Here is a 17,060-nt window from a genome sequence, read left to right on the forward strand (position 1 = left end):
TCTTTCCTATCCGCCTGCAGGGGGCAGTAGAATCAGCCCTCTGTCCGTGGTGCTGAAAGCAGAATCGGCTCTGTCCAGGGTGCTGGAAGGCTCATGGGGCCTGGACCTCATCCGTGGACACCACTGGAGAATTCAAAGTTTTGTGCTGTGTTCAGGTGCTTTGCTTTTGTAGGGTTTTTTTGTTGTTGTTGTTGCGTGGAACATCGTTACCGAGGGCGACAGTCCGCCTCCCTAGATATGTCAAGGCGGAGGGGGAGGGGAGGATTGTAGTGTGAGTAAGGTAAGGCTTTGGTTCACCAACAAAGAGCTCTTTTATTCTCTGTTCTTATCTGCACTCTAACAGTAGAGATGATGTTGGATTTCATAACGCGCAGGGCGGAGGTGACACTAAACGGAATCATGCGTTTTCCGCCCAGTTTTGTTTTTGAGAGCCGACAAGGCTCGATCCAAATATGCGTACGGTCATTGCTTTCAAAAGCGTTTTACTATTGGATGGTCTTTATACTCTGCTTACTGTTTTGGTCTACCGCTAACACAAAACGTGGGGGGGGGAAAAAAACAAAAAACTGTAAAATGCCGCGATTGAAATATTTGTTCAGAATGACAGATTAGCAGAGGGAAAGGCCTGAGCAGGCCTTCACGTCTCTGTTGTCAACGCGCTGAACGCCTTCACTCTGCATGTGCGTTTCTCATGTTTCCTTTTGTGTCACAGCGCATCAGGCAGCAGGCTACCCGCAGTCAGGTGCCGTCAAGCAGCCGCTTTTCATCCAACTGCATTTAGAATGTGTTTTTTTTTGTTTTTGTTTTGTTTGTTTGCTTGTTTGTTTTTTCATCTATTATCGATTCTGGGAAAATTCAGCTTGGTTTATTCGTCATGGTTTTTTAAATTATTATAGATATATTATTATTTTTATGCTTTTACATTTTCTTCACCTTTGATTTGATTACATAATAATTGTTGAGCTGCTTATCAACCCAGTTTCCTGTCGCAGTTCTTTACTCCTCCGTTTTGTCCCAGTCACTTTTTTTTTAATTCGTAAACAAACCATTTCACATCGTTGTACTTTAAACACGATGTTCTCCCATATAATTTACCGTATGTAATTTACTAAATACTTAAAATCATGCCATACTGTCTAGCGGGTGCTTGTTACTTCAGCTCTAACTTTGCACTTTTACCGTTTTGTAGCCGACTTTTTAATACAAAGAGCTTGCCCCTCAAAGTTACGTTGATATATCAGATGTCATAAAAGTTCGCCTCCACAAAGCTGCAGACAGCAGAAGTAAGACACGAGTCGAAGACATGAAATAAGATTTTTATTTTGTTGTGTATATATATATATATATATATGTGTGTGTGTGTGTGTGTGTGTGTGTGTGTGTGTGTGTGTGTGTGTGTTCTGTATTCTTTAGTTTCTTCTTAGATCCCTCTAACAAAGACATCACTTATTTCTGTTTTACTTTAGTTCAGTCCTTCCTTAGTAATTCTAGTTTATTATGTTTATTTCTTGTGAAGTTAATCTTTGTTACTCTAGTTTAATCATGTTTCTTATTACTAGTTATTCTTTAGTGTTAAATTCATTTCCTAGTCCTTGTGTACTCTCCCACGCTCCCTGCACCACTTTATCACACTCTCTTTCTCCTCAGTCTGTCTTCTGCTCTCTCCCCTCACACACCTGCAGTCAGTTAGCTAATCAGGCCAGGTCCATCCATCCATCCATCCATCCATCCATCCATCCATCCATCCATCCATCCATCCATCCATCCATCCATCCATCCATCCATCCATCCATCCATTATCTTACACGCTTATCCCTAGTGGGGTCCTGAGGTGTCCAGAGGTCAACAGGAGAGAGGCGGGATCACCCTACAGGTCACCAGTCCATCGCAGGGCAATGGACACAGACAGACAGGACAAACAACCATGCACACACGCCCACACCTGAGGAGAATTTAGAGAGACCATTTAACCTGACAGTCATGTTTTTGGACTGTGGGAAGAAGCTGGAGAACCCGGAGAGAACCCACCATGCACAGGGAGAACAAACAGAAAGACCCCGGGCCGGGAATCGAATCCAGAACCTTCTTGCTGCAAGGCCACAGTTCCCATCCAGGACCATTGTATTCACTCTCCCAGTGCTTATATGCCTCCTTTCACTCCTTGCCAGTTCCTCTCATCTACTCCCATCGTATCCTGTTGTTCTTCCCCTCTGTTCTCTGCTGTCTTTCCCTTGGATTTTTGGTTTTTGTCTTTCTCTGGATTCAATGCTTTATTTTGATTTTTGTGAGATTTCTTTAATTTTCCTTAGATCTTCAGCATAGCTTGACGTTTCTAGCCTGCTGCACTTCGGTCCATCCACTAACCCTTATGACAATAGGGGAGTTTCAATTGCATCTCTATAGAAGTTCTTGAGCAACTGAGCAGGGAGTTCAACCATTTTCAGTTTCCTGAGGATAAAGAGTCCATGTTGAGCCTTCATCACCAAGAAAGGCTTGTTCACCAACCAGGTCAGATCCGAGGTGTTGCAGATGCCCAAGAATTTGAATTGTGCACACACTCCACCACATAATCCTTGAATTGTAATAGGTGGGTACACTGTCCTCCTGCATCTCCTGTAGACCACTATGACCTTGTTGGTTTTGCTGGTGTTGAGTACCAGGTTGTTCAGTGAACATCACTGGGACAGGTTCTGGGTCTGGTCATTGTTTGTTATTAGACCCACTACAGTAGCATCGTCTGAACCCTGTTGGAGCAGTGGAGAGCTGCACAATGTTGGGTGAATAGTGTCAAAAGAACTGGGCTAAGCACACAGCCCTGTGGTGAGTCTGTATTCAGGGCCAGGATGGAGGATGTTCGACCCCCTGTTGTCACCACCTGAGACCGGTTGTTGAGAAATTCCCTGATCCAAAGACAAATTGCTGTTTGAAGTTCCAGATTATGGAGCTTCGCTATCAGTTTTCTCAGGATGGTGGGATTAAATGATGAACTGAAGTTCAGCATACGTGTCAGGATGCTGCAAGTCTCTAAGGGCTGTGTGTAGTGCAATGGAGGTGCCCCATTCTGTGGCATCCCTAATGTGTGATCCTCTTACATCGTTTTGTAATGACTGGGGTTAACTTGATCGGGCGGTAGACATTCATGCAGGTCACAACATATTCTACTGGCACAACCACAAAGATGGAGCAATGGAGGAAGACCGGGACAGCTGAAAACTGCAGATTGAAAATGTCAACGGGTCACCACATGATCTCAGAGTCCTCCCCAACACTTTGTCAGCCCCTGGGACTTTGTTGGGGTTAATGCTCTTCAGAGAAGAAGTCACCTGGTTGAGCTGCAGGGTCAGAGGCTGATGCTGCTCCAGGAGGAAGGGAGCATTGTGTTAGTTTGAATGAAGGAGTTTGATCTGTAGGTCAGTGGCCTTTATGCCTACACAGAGCTATCAGCATACCTATTGATAGGCATTGATAGGTATGCCTGTACCTGTATGCCGTTTTGAAATATTTAATTATCACCATGACTTACCAGAAACTTCAAAGACAATTATACTGATACATATGTTTGTAGAAATATTTTAATTTATTTCCAAATATTTCCTAAATACTAACTTGGCGTTAACAACTGCCGTTTCCCAGTGTTGAAACTAACAGTGTAATCTGTGATTATTTTTAGTTGATGGTCCAATGAGAAAGAAAAGAAACAAGTCAAACGCGTAACATTTCTTGAGGTTTAATAGAAAATGTTGCTTTTTAGAGGCAGCAAATCAGAGTCTGCTCTTTAGCATGTTTCTGTTTGTATCTGTTATGTTTAAAGTTACCTGTGAGATCAAATAGCCAAACTTGTTCTTTTTTTTCTGGATCACTCTGATCTCATAGAACCCAGTAAAGTTAGCATTTTCGTTCAGGAAGGCAGAATGTAGATTTGCTCTTCTTAAGAGCAAACTCAAAGCTTTATCCGAGCTGATTTCCTATTTTGTGTCCAGCTCTAGGCATAAATGAGTTCAAAGATAGATGAAAGTAAGTGACAAAGATTTTTTTGTTGTTTTTTCCCTCCCTGTCTGCTTTCTCTGTCTGTCTGTCTGTCTGGCCATCTCTCCTGTGTCTGTTTCACCCAACCCTCTGTCACATAGATGAGTCAAGACACAGAGACAAGAACACGAGCTCGCTCCAAAGCCATCCGGGGTGAGTGTGAGCACTGACAAGCCTGCATGCAGAAACGAGAACAGAAAGTGAGACTTGATTCCCAAAGATCTGCTCTCCTCACTCTGTCTCACTTCTCATTCATGTTCTAAAAAACCCAGTCCAGTCACATCAAGAGTGACCAGCACATTGCATCAGATATTTTCTTCTGTTCATTTTTGGTTTATTAAATCAATCATTTGTCCTTCCAGCCAATCAGAAATTATAAATAAGTGGATTGCTGACACCAAAAAAGCTCCAAAAAGGATAAAATTGTGATAAAGTTCAAATTTTCTTTTGACTCATTTCCGAAAGTGAAACTTATGTGATTCATTACACAGAGAAAAATATTGAAATCCTTTATATCTCAGAATTTTGATGATTGTGGTTTACAGACTATTACAGATTTGAATGTTAACATCAGACCAATGAACAGGATGTTTTAATCATAAGTGTCAGGCTTTTGAAGAGCGTGTTTACCTCTACGCTCTCAGTATTTGGTTGGGACTGTGTTCGCCCTGTTGGAAAATAAAAATCAGCATCTTCATAGAGCTTGTGAGCAGATTGAAGTACAAAATTTACTGATGTATGACTACATTTATCATAAATCTTTCCATGTACTTCAGAAAACAGTGAATGAGCACCGACAGATGACAGGGCACCCCAGATTATCACCCACTGGAACCTTCACTCTGGATTTGGATTCTGTTATAAAACCCATTTCACATCAGCTAAGGAAGTTGGGGAAAATAAAGCCAGTTGGTTTTAGTAAGCAATTTGACATCTTCATGCTTTCATTAATGCTTGACCAGATTCTTGAAATGCACTTTGTATGGGGTGCAGTGGTTCCAGCTACAGAAAATTCAAACTGCTGTGGCAGGTCTTCAATCTGGAGGAAACAGCTACAACCACATTTTCCACATTCTTGTCTTACTCCTCTGGCTTCCCATATATTTAAGGATTATTTTCACTTCTCAAAACTCTTTTGACACCAGGTGAAATAGGGATTTTAGTTTGTGCTTCTCCTATACATTTTCATTGTATGTCTAATTTTTAAGGTATTTTCTATTTTAGTATTCTATGTTTTGGGGGGGGGGGGGGTTGTTTACAAATGAAATGAAAAATCTTCTTGTATTCTCATTCTACTTCTGTGAATCTCCTTCAAATTCTTGAATGGATTTTACTTGGCAGTCATCATATAGTTGTGATTATCCCTGTTAGGTGGTGCACCTTTTGGTATAACACATTTTCCTTCCACTCAACTTTCTATGAATGTAATAGGATTTCTTTTAGCGTACACTAATTATATGAGACACAGAATTTTGGGTTTTGTTTTCTGTAACACATACTCATCAAAATTAGAATAAATAAAAACTTGGATTTATCTCATTCAATGTAAATTGAATTATTTTACTTTCTGAAATGAGAAAAAAAAAATCTAAAATTTTTAACATCAAAAAATTGTTTAGCTTGAAAGAAAAGTCCCCCCATTGGTTTTCAGTCATATACATAATAAAAGTGTATCTTGACAAAATCAGACGCATGGATTTAATTTTGCAAAGTTATTTGATTTAAATCTAGTTGGAACAGTTGTTTTTGTAAAACATTACAATTAGGTTTGAAGTTTGAAAATATATCCAGAAACTTTTCCTTTCTTAAATGCTAATTCATTTGCAACATCAAACCCACTCTGTTACATTGTTGTCATCACGCAGTTTAAGCTTTTAAGGTTATGATCCAAACGTACACTGGCTCTTTTCATCAGAAAAGTTACTCCATTTGGAACATCCACTAAGTCCTGTGATCAGTCATTAAAAAAAAATAAAATAAAAAATGAGTGTAAGGTATTTTTAAGATGAACCAGAACAGTGACCTCTATTCTGTCCCCATATATGGACAGCTAGCAGGTAGTAGATGGCTTTTTGCTGTGGACATCAGAAAACACAGTGGACTAATTTCTGATGAGTCAAAACTTTAGTTATTTTGACTAATCAAAATAAAACAAATTGAAACATGTTTTGCAAGATTTCAACTTTTTAAAATCATTGATGGTAAATGGTAATAATGTGGTTTGAATTGACTGCTGGCTGCTGGTAGTTGTGGAGCTGTTCTCTCTTTTTGCTAATCGGATTGCTCGCGAAGAACGGCAGCTTTGAATCACGCAACCCCATGAATGCATATTTGTGAAAAGACAGACATGAAGACATTCAACAGAACTGAAGATGACGAATTAATAACTGTTCTTTCTATTCTGTTACAAGACGTGTAACGTGAGATATTTGTTTGTGTTCTCGGGTAACGCGGTGAACTCTACTCTCTGTCAGCGGAACAAGTTGGACAAGCGATGAAGCTGGAAATGAGGTGAAGTATTCTTGTCCTGAACGGCTCTCAAATCAAGCAGTGCGATGTGTTTGAAATGTCGGTTTTTCTTGGTTTCTGCCAGCAGCAGCTGTCCCACCCCTGGATGTGATGGCAAAGGTCACGTCAGTGGAAGATATTCGAGACACAGAAGGTGGGAACCAGCAGAAATGATGAGTAATCATTTGAGAGCAGGACTTATCATCAACAATGTAAATGTGTCATAGTATTCAAAATCTGCCTGACGATTCACTTCTGTAGATGATGGACTTTCTGTTTTTGTAGGGCAAACAGAGACGTCCATGTTATGAATTTTGGTCGCTAAAATATTTATTGACTTAAAAGTTTCCTGTATTCAAGAGGAAACCATTTTGTTTTTCCTTGGCTCCTTTTAGGGTGACATTGTTTTGCTGATGAATAGCCCACAGGTTCCCAGCTGTTGGCCTATTTCATGAGGCAGACAAAGTCATCCCTCCAGCGTCTCTGAAGCTTTCCTAAACAGCATCATTTAACAGATCGTATTTACAAGAGAGATTTGGAAATTTAATTTGCTTCATCGTATGCAGAAAGCACCTCCTTCAGGTCTTCATCCGTTTGTTTTCTTTGTCCCATGAATTCCTACAAACCCCACTGGGCGAATTACAGCTCTAAAATATGGAGACAATAATAGAGAACTTTTATCAGATTTGTTGTGAAAGCAACTTTCTACACGGTTGTGATACTGCTCCGTTATCAGTGTGCTTGCATCATTTCGACTTTAACCACATAATTTATTTGACTAAGCATTCATTTCTAGTCAAATTAACGCATGATATAGTTCTGCTGCCCGAGTGTGATGCAACATAACAGTTCTTTTGTTTTGTCCATCTGGATCTCAGCGCGCTCGGGTGCCCAATTGTAAAGAAAAGGAAGCTCCAGGAGGCTGAGATCGAAGAGAACCCGCTGTCGCCCAGGAAGAGGACCCCGCCTACCAAGCAGGCCGATGAGGACAGCGACATGGCAGAAGAGGAGGAGCAGAATGAGGAAGATGGAGAGGAAAAAGATGGGATCAAAGACAAAAAGAAAAAAGAAACAAAGAGCGAGACTGGAAAAGGTGTGTAACTCAATCTTTCACACATTTCTCGGATTTCTTTCAGCTCAAAAATGTGAATGTGAGCGTAAATGTGAACAATTTTCGTTGTTGCTTAGACCAACCACACAAATCTGTTGCCGATCTTTTTACTGATGGATGCAGACAAGATTACAAATGAGCAACATAGCAGCTCTGACGTTTTTGTGCACTTCGGTTCCACAGTTGAACGTACCTCGGTGACCACAGACAGCCCAGAACAACCTTGCCCTTCACCTGATGATAAGAGCAGAAGTATCAAATCAGAGACTGAGAACAAAGTAGAGACAGAAAACTTTAGTGAGGAGGTAACATGTGTGATAATCACAGAGGAAGAGGAGGTTCCGTCGGCCTCCGCGTGCCTCCCACGACAGCTCCCAGCAGAAGAAACAACTGTCCCTTGGCATGGAGAGACAAAAGATGAGGAAGAAGGTAAAGCAAAAAAAGCAAACCTGGAGGAGGAGGAACTGGAAAGTCAGAGGAATGTTGCAGAAGAGATGGAGATAAGAAGACAGATGATCAGGCAGGAAAATTCTGATCACCAGTATTCAAGTGGAGATTACAAAAATCAGGCCAAAGAGTCAAAACCGATAGAGAATAATGAGACTGAAGAAGAGGAGGAGGACGAGGAGGACGCAGAGGAGGAAGATGAGGAGGAAGAGGAAGAGGACGAAGACTATGGAGCTGTGAGGCAAGTTGAGACATTTTTCATTCAGTAATCTGAAGCGACTGTGTCACTCAGGGAAGAGCAGGACACCCTCAGGGCCGAGGAAGAAGCAGCAGAGGAGAAGCAAAGCAGCAAAGCTGGTGAAGTAGAGCAAGAAGAAGAAGAAGAAGACGAGGAAGAAGAAGATGAAGAAGATGATGAGGAAGAAGAAGGACACTCAAGCAAAGCCTCTCCGAGCACAGTCATCATCGAAGTTCACGCAGAGGAGGAGGAACACGAGGAGGACGAGGAGGAAGAGGAGGAAGAGGAAGACGACGAGGAACTGGAGGAGGAGGAAGAAGAGGAGGAAGAGGAGGAGGACAGGGGAGAGGAATTGGATCGCGTCTCCGAGGGATCGGGCGTCACGGACGACTCTGAAAACTGGGACATGACTCGAGGGAATCTGGGGCTGCTGGAGCAGGCCATCGCTCTGAAGGCAGAGGAGGTCCAGGGAGGTCAGGAGAGCAGCAGTTCTGTTGACTACCAACCCAGCAACGCCTCCATGAAGAACTCTGACGGTTCTGCTGGAGCCCGCCGCTCCACCCACTGTAGCAAAGGTACACAGTCTGCCAATGACATAGAGTTGTGGGTGTCAAACTCAAGGCCCTGAGGGCCAAATCTATGGCTATCCGCCAAAGCTTTTTACGCGGGCCTAGAACCGTCAAAAAAGATAACGGTTATTTTTTCAATCAAATCAAAGCAGTTTTTATCTATTCACTGCTAAATCACATCAATCAGTCTCACCACTTTTCTGCAAATTATTGTGTAAATTCTCGTAAAATCAACAAAGCCCTGCATTTTTTTATTTTTTTTATTTTTGCACTGAACCATAATTGTGAGTTTATTGTAGATTTTTGGCAAAAATGGTGAAAAATATTGGATCTAAGGCACTGTTTATTCCCACCTCCATGTGTCTCTTACTTCTACTAAACATCTGCCTCAGCCTTACTTTATGTATAATCCATAACAATACAGCGAGTAATAAAATGTCCTATTTCCCATCATGCAAAAGTGCAAGTATTTCAAATTTAGAGCCACAAACATGTCAATTTTTATTGCAAAAAATCCCAAAGACAGTTGCAAAATCCTGGAGGGACTGAAAAGATGTTCAGGATTATTTAATTTTAAGAATTTGTTTATGTTTCAACAATTCATTGACGGGTTTTAGCAATAGATTCTGGCACAACTGGCCCTTTAAGAACATTCATGATCTTGATTTGGTCCAAAACTAAATTGAGTTTGACATAGAGCAACACGTCTAACTTTAAGCCCTGCTGTCTTCTTATTGCAATTAATGTGACCAAGATTTGACGTTTTGATCATAATGTTTAATGTTGAAGAAATTAAGTTTGTGTCAAACTGAAAAAAAAAAAATGCAATATGTATGGATTGTTTGGTGTCTCCCATGTTGGACTTCAGAAAAAAATAATTTTCCCGTAATCAGTTAAAATACAAGCAAAATTTACTTTTTTTTTCCATAAGGCTCTTGTGTTTTGATGACATTTAATTAAGCTTCTTCACAACTTTTCAGAAAAGAAGGAAGTAAAGTGTCCAACTCCAGGTTGTGACGGAACAGGCCACATCACTGGGTTGTATCCTCACCACCGCAGTCTTTCTGGATGTCCACACAAAGACAGAATACCTCCAGAGAGTGAGTACATCGCCCAGTGGTACCCAAACTTTTCACCCTACGACTGGTGTCGGTGGAAGTTAAACAATTTCCCTCATAGAACAATAAAAGGAGGGAATGAAAACACAGACGGATCGACCAAACAGCTGTGTCATGCTATTTTTAAAAGTATATATATATATATTATCACTTCAAAAATGTATTGAATTCAGTGTGACAATGTAAAAGTACCGACTTGACATTTCACCACCCTCAATGTATCTGATCACAACTTTGGGAACGACTGCAATGAGTGAAAGGTGGTGCAGGCATTTTAGATGAGAAGAAAAACTGTTTCTGTCATCTTTCTGTCTAGAAGTCTTCACTAGCACTTGTAACAAAATCAGTTCAACTAACACTACTACTGAAGCCTGACTAATACTGTTGTAGCAAGTGCTTTCTTTAGCTCACAGTCACTGTGTGTGCTCAGAGTACACATCCTATTCTAAACATGCTGACCTTAGTGTACTTCTGCTGTCTGTAGTTTTGGCCATGCACGAAAATGTCTTGAAGTGTCCCACTCCCGGCTGCACCGGCCAAGGTCATGTGAACAGTAACCGCAACACACACCGCAGGTTGTTAAAACACACACACACACACACACACACACACACACACACACAGAAAAAGGCATGCACACAGCAGGTCATTTCATGCTTTAGTATAATCTCTCTTTATTATTTATTTCAAAATATAGCATGAGGACTGATTTTAAAGATACATTTAGAAAATAAGCAGCAGAAAATTAAGACAAATTAATGTCCTCTAATAGAACTAACACATGTTTGATCAAATCACCTAAGATAAAAAATCTCGATGTTTGCTTTGCTAATTAAAAATTCGTGTTTGGATCTTCCACCCCTTTCAGCCTGTCCGGTTGCCCCATAGCAGCAGCAGCTAAGCTGAACAAGAGCCAGGACAAGCAGGTTCATCTGCAAGCTTCATCCAGTGAGCCAACTTCAAACTCTGACAGAGTGCTGAGGCAAGACAAGAAACAAACGTTTTGTTTCCTCTTCACCCCTATGGAAGTCCATGTCTGCTGATGCATTTTGGTCGAACCTATGGTTTTTCTTGCAGGCCAATGTGTTTTGTGAAACAGCTGGAGATCCCTCAGTACGGCAGCTACCGGCCCAACACAGTGACAACCACACCTCGAGCTAACCTTGCCAAGGAGCTGGAGAAATACTCCAAGGTTTCTTTTGACTATGCAAGCTTTGATGTCCAAGTGTTTGGAAAGCGTATGATCGTTCCAAAGACGCCCGACACTACTGACACATCCACTAAAGTTTTCAAATGTAAGTCTAACTCCTGTTCTAGATTTAGCCACAAAGCTAATCTTGCATGTTTACAGCGGGTTCTGTGGTGGCACAGCGTGAAGGACTAAGCACTAAGGGGCCCTTCGTGCTTGACGCGGCCCTCACAGGTTTGAGTCCCGGCCCGATGACCTTTGCTGCATAAAGCATCATGTTTTTTTCACGCAACTCTGTATCAGCTGGAGAAACGATATTGCACACAAAACAATAAACACCCATTTGAGCTTGATGTAATTTGATTCACAATTCAAAAAAAACTTTATTCTACCCAGCAAGTGAACATAAAATCAAAAAAAGTCAGAAAATTAAGTCCACTTACATTCAGGTAAGAAGAGTAAACATCTAAAGTGGGCAAAGTTCAGATGCTTAGATTGTCATACTGCAAGTAATGTACAAATTATTGCACGAAAACGATGTTAATTAATTAATTAAACAGATCCCTTTCGATCCCTTCTGTTTAATGAACTATCATGCTGACGCCAGTGTCACCAGTGTCCTCATGAACCCACTCACCTGATTGTTTTGGTGGTGACAGTTAAAGGGTTGATAAAATGATCATTTGTTAGTCAAAATAAACAATATTTATAAATGTTGAATTCATTACAAAACTAAAAGCCCTCTTTTGCTGGTGTGATTACATTCAGAAATGCTATGAAAATCAGTAATGCAATTTCTGGTGTGGCAGTGAGCAAGAGCTGAGGTGTTGGTAGGCATAAACTCTCAGGCCGCCTTTCTCCCCAGTCCTCCCAGTCCGCCTCACCTGAGCCAGATCCTCCGACCAGCTGATAAACATAGTCCCTCCTGCATGTCCCTGGGTCTCCTTCCCCCAGACACCTCCACTAACCACTCCTGATGTGGAGGAGTTCCTGCTGGAAAACTGACCTTCTCAGTTTTGTTGCCTCAAAGGGAGAGCCCAGAAAACCCTGGAGGAAACTCATTAAAGCCACCGGACTTTACAGTCTCGTTTTTTAGGTCACTACCTAGAGCTTGTGAGCACAGATGAGGGTGGAACATAAATGAATTGGTAAATGAGAGCTCACATAATCGAAGACGCCATATCAGTCAATCTATTAACCTAAGTGTTTATTTTTGTGCCATTTGCACACAGCTAAACCATTTTCCAAGGCGTCCTCCCCAAGCCATGGTACATCAGGAGGTTTCGCCAAGAACACCCCGTCCTCTAGTGGTTATGACTACAGCCAGGATGCAGAGGCAGCCCATATGGCAGCAACAGCAATCCTCAACCTGTCCACCCGCTGCTGGGAGAGACCGGAAACCTGCAGCACTAAACTCCGGGAGCCTTGCACCAAGGTATGCAGATCTACTGCGATGGATACTAAAGAATACAAGAATGCTTTAGCTAAAGCCGCTTACTGTACAATTGCACCTGAGGACAACGTCAGTGACGCTGATATGTCTGTCGTGTGGCTCACAGCCAGTTTAGGATGTGAACATTGGCTTTTCCAGTTACGTCCAACATCCATCCCATACTTCACTTTCACCATTTATTTTAACACTGCAGGAGGTCGCGATTGAGGTGGATGAGAATGGCACCTTAGACCTCAGCATGAAAAAGACCAAGAGAGAGGACATACAGTCTGCAGAGACTGCATGTTCTTTGCCTTCCTCCTCTCAACTTGTGGATGCCACGTTGTCTCAGGACCATCCTCAGTCAGATTGGGACGGTCCACTAGATTTCACCAAACCCAGTGAAGACAAGGAGGAAGACCATGAAGAGGTAATGAATTTTTCCACTGACAGGACATTTTGGGACAAAACAAAAGCTCAAGGAAAAGAAGAAATATCAGTGTCCCGTGCCTGTAGCAACTGTATATGCATTAAAACAATTTTAAAGTTGGAAACAGACTTTGATTAGATAAACTTTTTCGAAAGTATCTTAGCCATTTATGCTCCATTTTTACTTCTGACTAGATGGAATACACAGCTCCTTCATATACATCATCTGATGATGAGGAAGAGAACCAAGAAAACTCAGAAGACCGGAAATACCCCGGTGAAGTCACTACCGGCAGTTTTAAAGTCAAGTTTCAGCCCAAAGACAACAAAAAAGAAGTCATTGTGTAAGTTTAAGACCTTCCCATTTTAAAACTTGTGAAAATAGGGCTTGTGACGCAACAGGTGATCTTCAGTTCACTGTTTGATAATAGCTAGAAGTGTCAGATCTAAATCAAGAGTTAACTGCAAATATTGTATTTCTTATCAAACGGCTGTGTGAAAACAAAATGCTGAATCCATTTGCTGGTTTGCGGGAGAATCTTAAGAGATGGAGAAAGACGTGTTGATAAATTAAAACTAGCTGAAATATTAAAATACAGTGTTTAATTAAATCTATCAAAGATTTGCAGCAGTAGAATGTCAAGTAGCAGAATCTACAGTGAGAATTGTAGCTGTAAAGCTTAAAGTGAACCAGGATTAGGTGAACATGTTGAGCTAAATATGTTGTAATCTTTGTTTTAACTGAGAAATTGCTGTTTCCGATACAGTTTTGGGGGTTTTGGCGATTATGAAACCACCAAAACTCATTATTACTTCAAAAATGTGCATCTTGTGTTAGAACTTCCACCGACGGAGGTCTCCAATTTTAAACCTGCTGGGTTTTGGTCCATCCTGTACTGGAGTTTATAGAGTAAACACATGAAGGCCAACTTTACCTGAGTAGTTGTTTATCATATTGCGTTTGACTGGTGTAATTTTTGATAATGCCACACTGTGTTACAATTGGCTGTAATAAAAAAAATAAAATAAAAAAAACAGTGAGGGGAATCTGGATAATTTCCCACATGAAAAAAAGGAGAGCACAGTGGGAGAGAGCCGGAGCATAACACAACTTCTGCAGGACCTATATAATTTGTGCCCTCAACATTTCTCTCCAGAGGACTTTGTAGGAGCAAAACCCACCAAGGCTCTGACAGGTGATCTTTACCTTCGCGAGCTAAAAATAAATGCCGCGCTGCCAGTGTTGAGACGGTCAGAACTGGAAGCTCTTTGAAGTGCTAACGGAGCTGTACTGCCGGCAGTACTGAATATGAAACCGTGGATCTGACTGGACCAATACCAGACTCTAAACAGCTGTTACTGGAATGGACACAGAGCTACAGACGCTGGGAGAAACATCAGAGACAAGCAGTGCTACTTGAAATGCTAACAGAGCTACATTACTGGCAATACTGAATGTGAAACCACCAATCCGACCAGCAGCAAAACACCAGCTTCTTTAGCCAATGCTGTCTCTTCCTCTGTTTGGTCCTCCTCATCTTCATTACCTCTTGTGACTTCATCACTGTTTTGGCTGGACGGAGCTAGCACAGTTGGACCTTTAGATGTCATTTACTCCAGAAAGCGCTTCAGAGTGAACAACATGGCGACTTTCATGTGACTATATTGTATTAAAATTTATAGAAACTAAACAACCTACATTATTATTACTGTAATGTTTTTACATATAAAATAAATACTTCTAAGATAAAGTCTGTTGTTACAACTAATCATAATAGTTGTAACTAATACAATTAATTACAGCTATCACAATAGTTGTAACTAATTACGGTACTATTATCCCTTTAAGAGTAATTTCTGGTGCAATGCAGTTTTATGCCAAAAGATGGCGGTAGTGGCGCACAAGAGAGACTGACTTCCAAGCCTTATACAGAAGAAGCTCAGTGTAAACAAATCTACTGGCGGAACAGTCGTCAGTATCACAGCAAAGCCACTATTAAAGCATCTGGTTTCTGGTTTCACAGAATAGAGACTGTTTTACCCACAAACCAGTGCGTCTGCCGTCACACGTGCAACGTAATTGTTATACACGTAACTCTACCTTATGATAGATGCTGGCTGTAAGAAATCTTTTGAAGATTTTGTTTTGTGTAATTTCATTTCAGTTCATTTTGGTTCATTTAGATAGTATGTAGTCACAACACGTCATCTTTCAACACCGGCAGCCCACGACACTTCTCAACTTGCTTTACAAAAGAGAAGAGAAAATCAAGTCAATCAAATTATACATCCATCTCAACCGACGCTTGATATCAAAAAGTTTAGCTTGTGATTTAAACCTAGCTGCTATCATAGAGTCGCTGACTCGCAGCCTTGTTGCAACAGAAAGAAACCCACAGCAGAACCTGACTCAGGTCTAATCCATGATTATTATTTTCTGTGATTTAGATGTCCAACACCAGGCTGTGATGGCAGTGGGCATATCACTGGCAATTATGCATCACATCGAAGGTAAGAACTTGAGTGTGTATTACGAAAGTGTTTATTATTATTATTATTATTATTATTATTATTATTATTATTATTATTATTATTATTATTATTATTATCATCATCATCATGTTAAGCCATTAATTTTTGTCAGTATATTTGTTAATTTAACTGACAAATAAATGACTGAACACTGAGGCTATAGTTATGAACTTACCTTTAGTAATTTTTAACAGTCCTACGTTTTCCTCATAAGTTACTTATGACCATGAATATAAATATATAATAGCCTACATCAGTGGTGATCAGTGGTCTTGTAAATTTCGAATAAATTTATTTTCTAAAGTTATCAAAGATTAAATAAATTTAACATGAGGCTGACAATAATAGTCAAGTAAATTCAACATACTTCTTAGGTTATTTTCAAAATATTTGTAGCAAAATTTAAGAACACACCAATTTCAGAAAACCCCTTTTATTAATAAGAATCTTCTTATCTTCTTATAGTAGCTTCTTCACACGCGTGTGCAAAACTGTTGGCAACACTTTGTGACCTAAAAGCCCCCAATGGTCCCTGAAATAAATTAAAATTGACAAAAGTAATACATAGCATTTATAGAAATTGACCAATGAAAATCCACATTGCTTTTGAAATGTGGTTGAATACAATCATTTTAAAAAGCAAACGAATGAAGCAGGCTTGGACAAAAAACAATACCTGTAACTTAATATTTTGTTGTGCAACCTTTTGAGACAATCACTGCAATCAAATAATTTATGCATCTGTTAATACGACTTCTGTACCTGTCCAAGTGTATTTTGGTCCAGTACTAGTGAACAAACTCCTCCAGCTGTCATAAGTTTGAAGGGTGAATTTCTTCAAGAGGCCTCTTTCAGCTCCTTCTATGTTCAATACACTTTAGAGCCACTTCTTTGCCCATATGGGACCTATATTCTGATTTTTCACCTCCCAAAAAATATGATTTGTGCCACTTGTACTTGAACTAATTCTGATACGTATCCAAATGTTTTCAAAGCGTCTGCAATCTGCATGGTCAAGTCACATTTTTCCATCTTTTATGACATTGATGTCATAATTTTACACCAGAAAAAGCCAAATACAGTAAAATCAGGATGTAAAGAATAGAATAAAATAGAAAGTATTCTTTATCATATACACCTAAGTGTTTTGTATGTGATTTAAATATGATGTTATATAAAATAACAAGAGTTGACATGAAAACGTGTTAATCTATAAATAGTCTACAAATGAGTCCAGAGAAAATTAGATTTAATGGCTGAAAACTATGCTTATTAACTTTTGAAACAAGTCTGTCACAGAAGGTCATCACATCACAATCAGACCAGTCCTGGGTCTGACTATGGATCCAGATGGGCTTCTGTGCAGAAATTGCAGTAAATGCGTCACAAAAATCCATTGCTATTAGTTGTCCTTTTGTTATTACCTCCCTTCGTGTTGCCGTGGTCTTGTGACAATAATGT

At 40.3% G+C, this 17,060-nt stretch overlaps 1 protein-coding gene across 1 annotated transcript in view; it reads left to right on the forward strand.

The window, feature by feature from the left end:
* The first annotated feature begins 32 nt into the window (after nt 1-32).
* Nucleotides 33-17,060, forward strand: part of LOC122837030 (myelin transcription factor 1-like) — a 30,414-nt gene continuing 13,386 nt past the window's right edge. Inside the window, 14 exon segments of the mRNA XM_044127093.1 lie at nt 33-280; nt 4,128-4,179; nt 6,501-6,537; nt 6,620-6,688; nt 7,413-7,627; nt 7,829-8,905; nt 9,880-9,999; nt 10,502-10,592; nt 10,886-10,999; nt 11,095-11,312; nt 12,439-12,641; nt 12,853-13,068; nt 13,263-13,411; nt 15,516-15,578. Of these exon segments, the coding sequence (XP_043983028.1) occupies nt 4,128-4,179; nt 6,501-6,537; nt 6,620-6,688; nt 7,413-7,627; nt 7,829-8,905; nt 9,880-9,999; nt 10,502-10,592; nt 10,886-10,999; nt 11,095-11,312; nt 12,439-12,641; nt 12,853-13,068; nt 13,263-13,411; nt 15,516-15,578 (2,624 nt within the window). The 5' untranslated portion in view covers nt 33-280.

Source organism: Gambusia affinis, linkage group LG01 (genome assembly GCF_019740435.1).
Source record: "Gambusia affinis linkage group LG01, SWU_Gaff_1.0, whole genome shotgun sequence".
NCBI lineage: Eukaryota > Metazoa > Chordata > Actinopteri > Cyprinodontiformes > Poeciliidae > Gambusia > Gambusia affinis.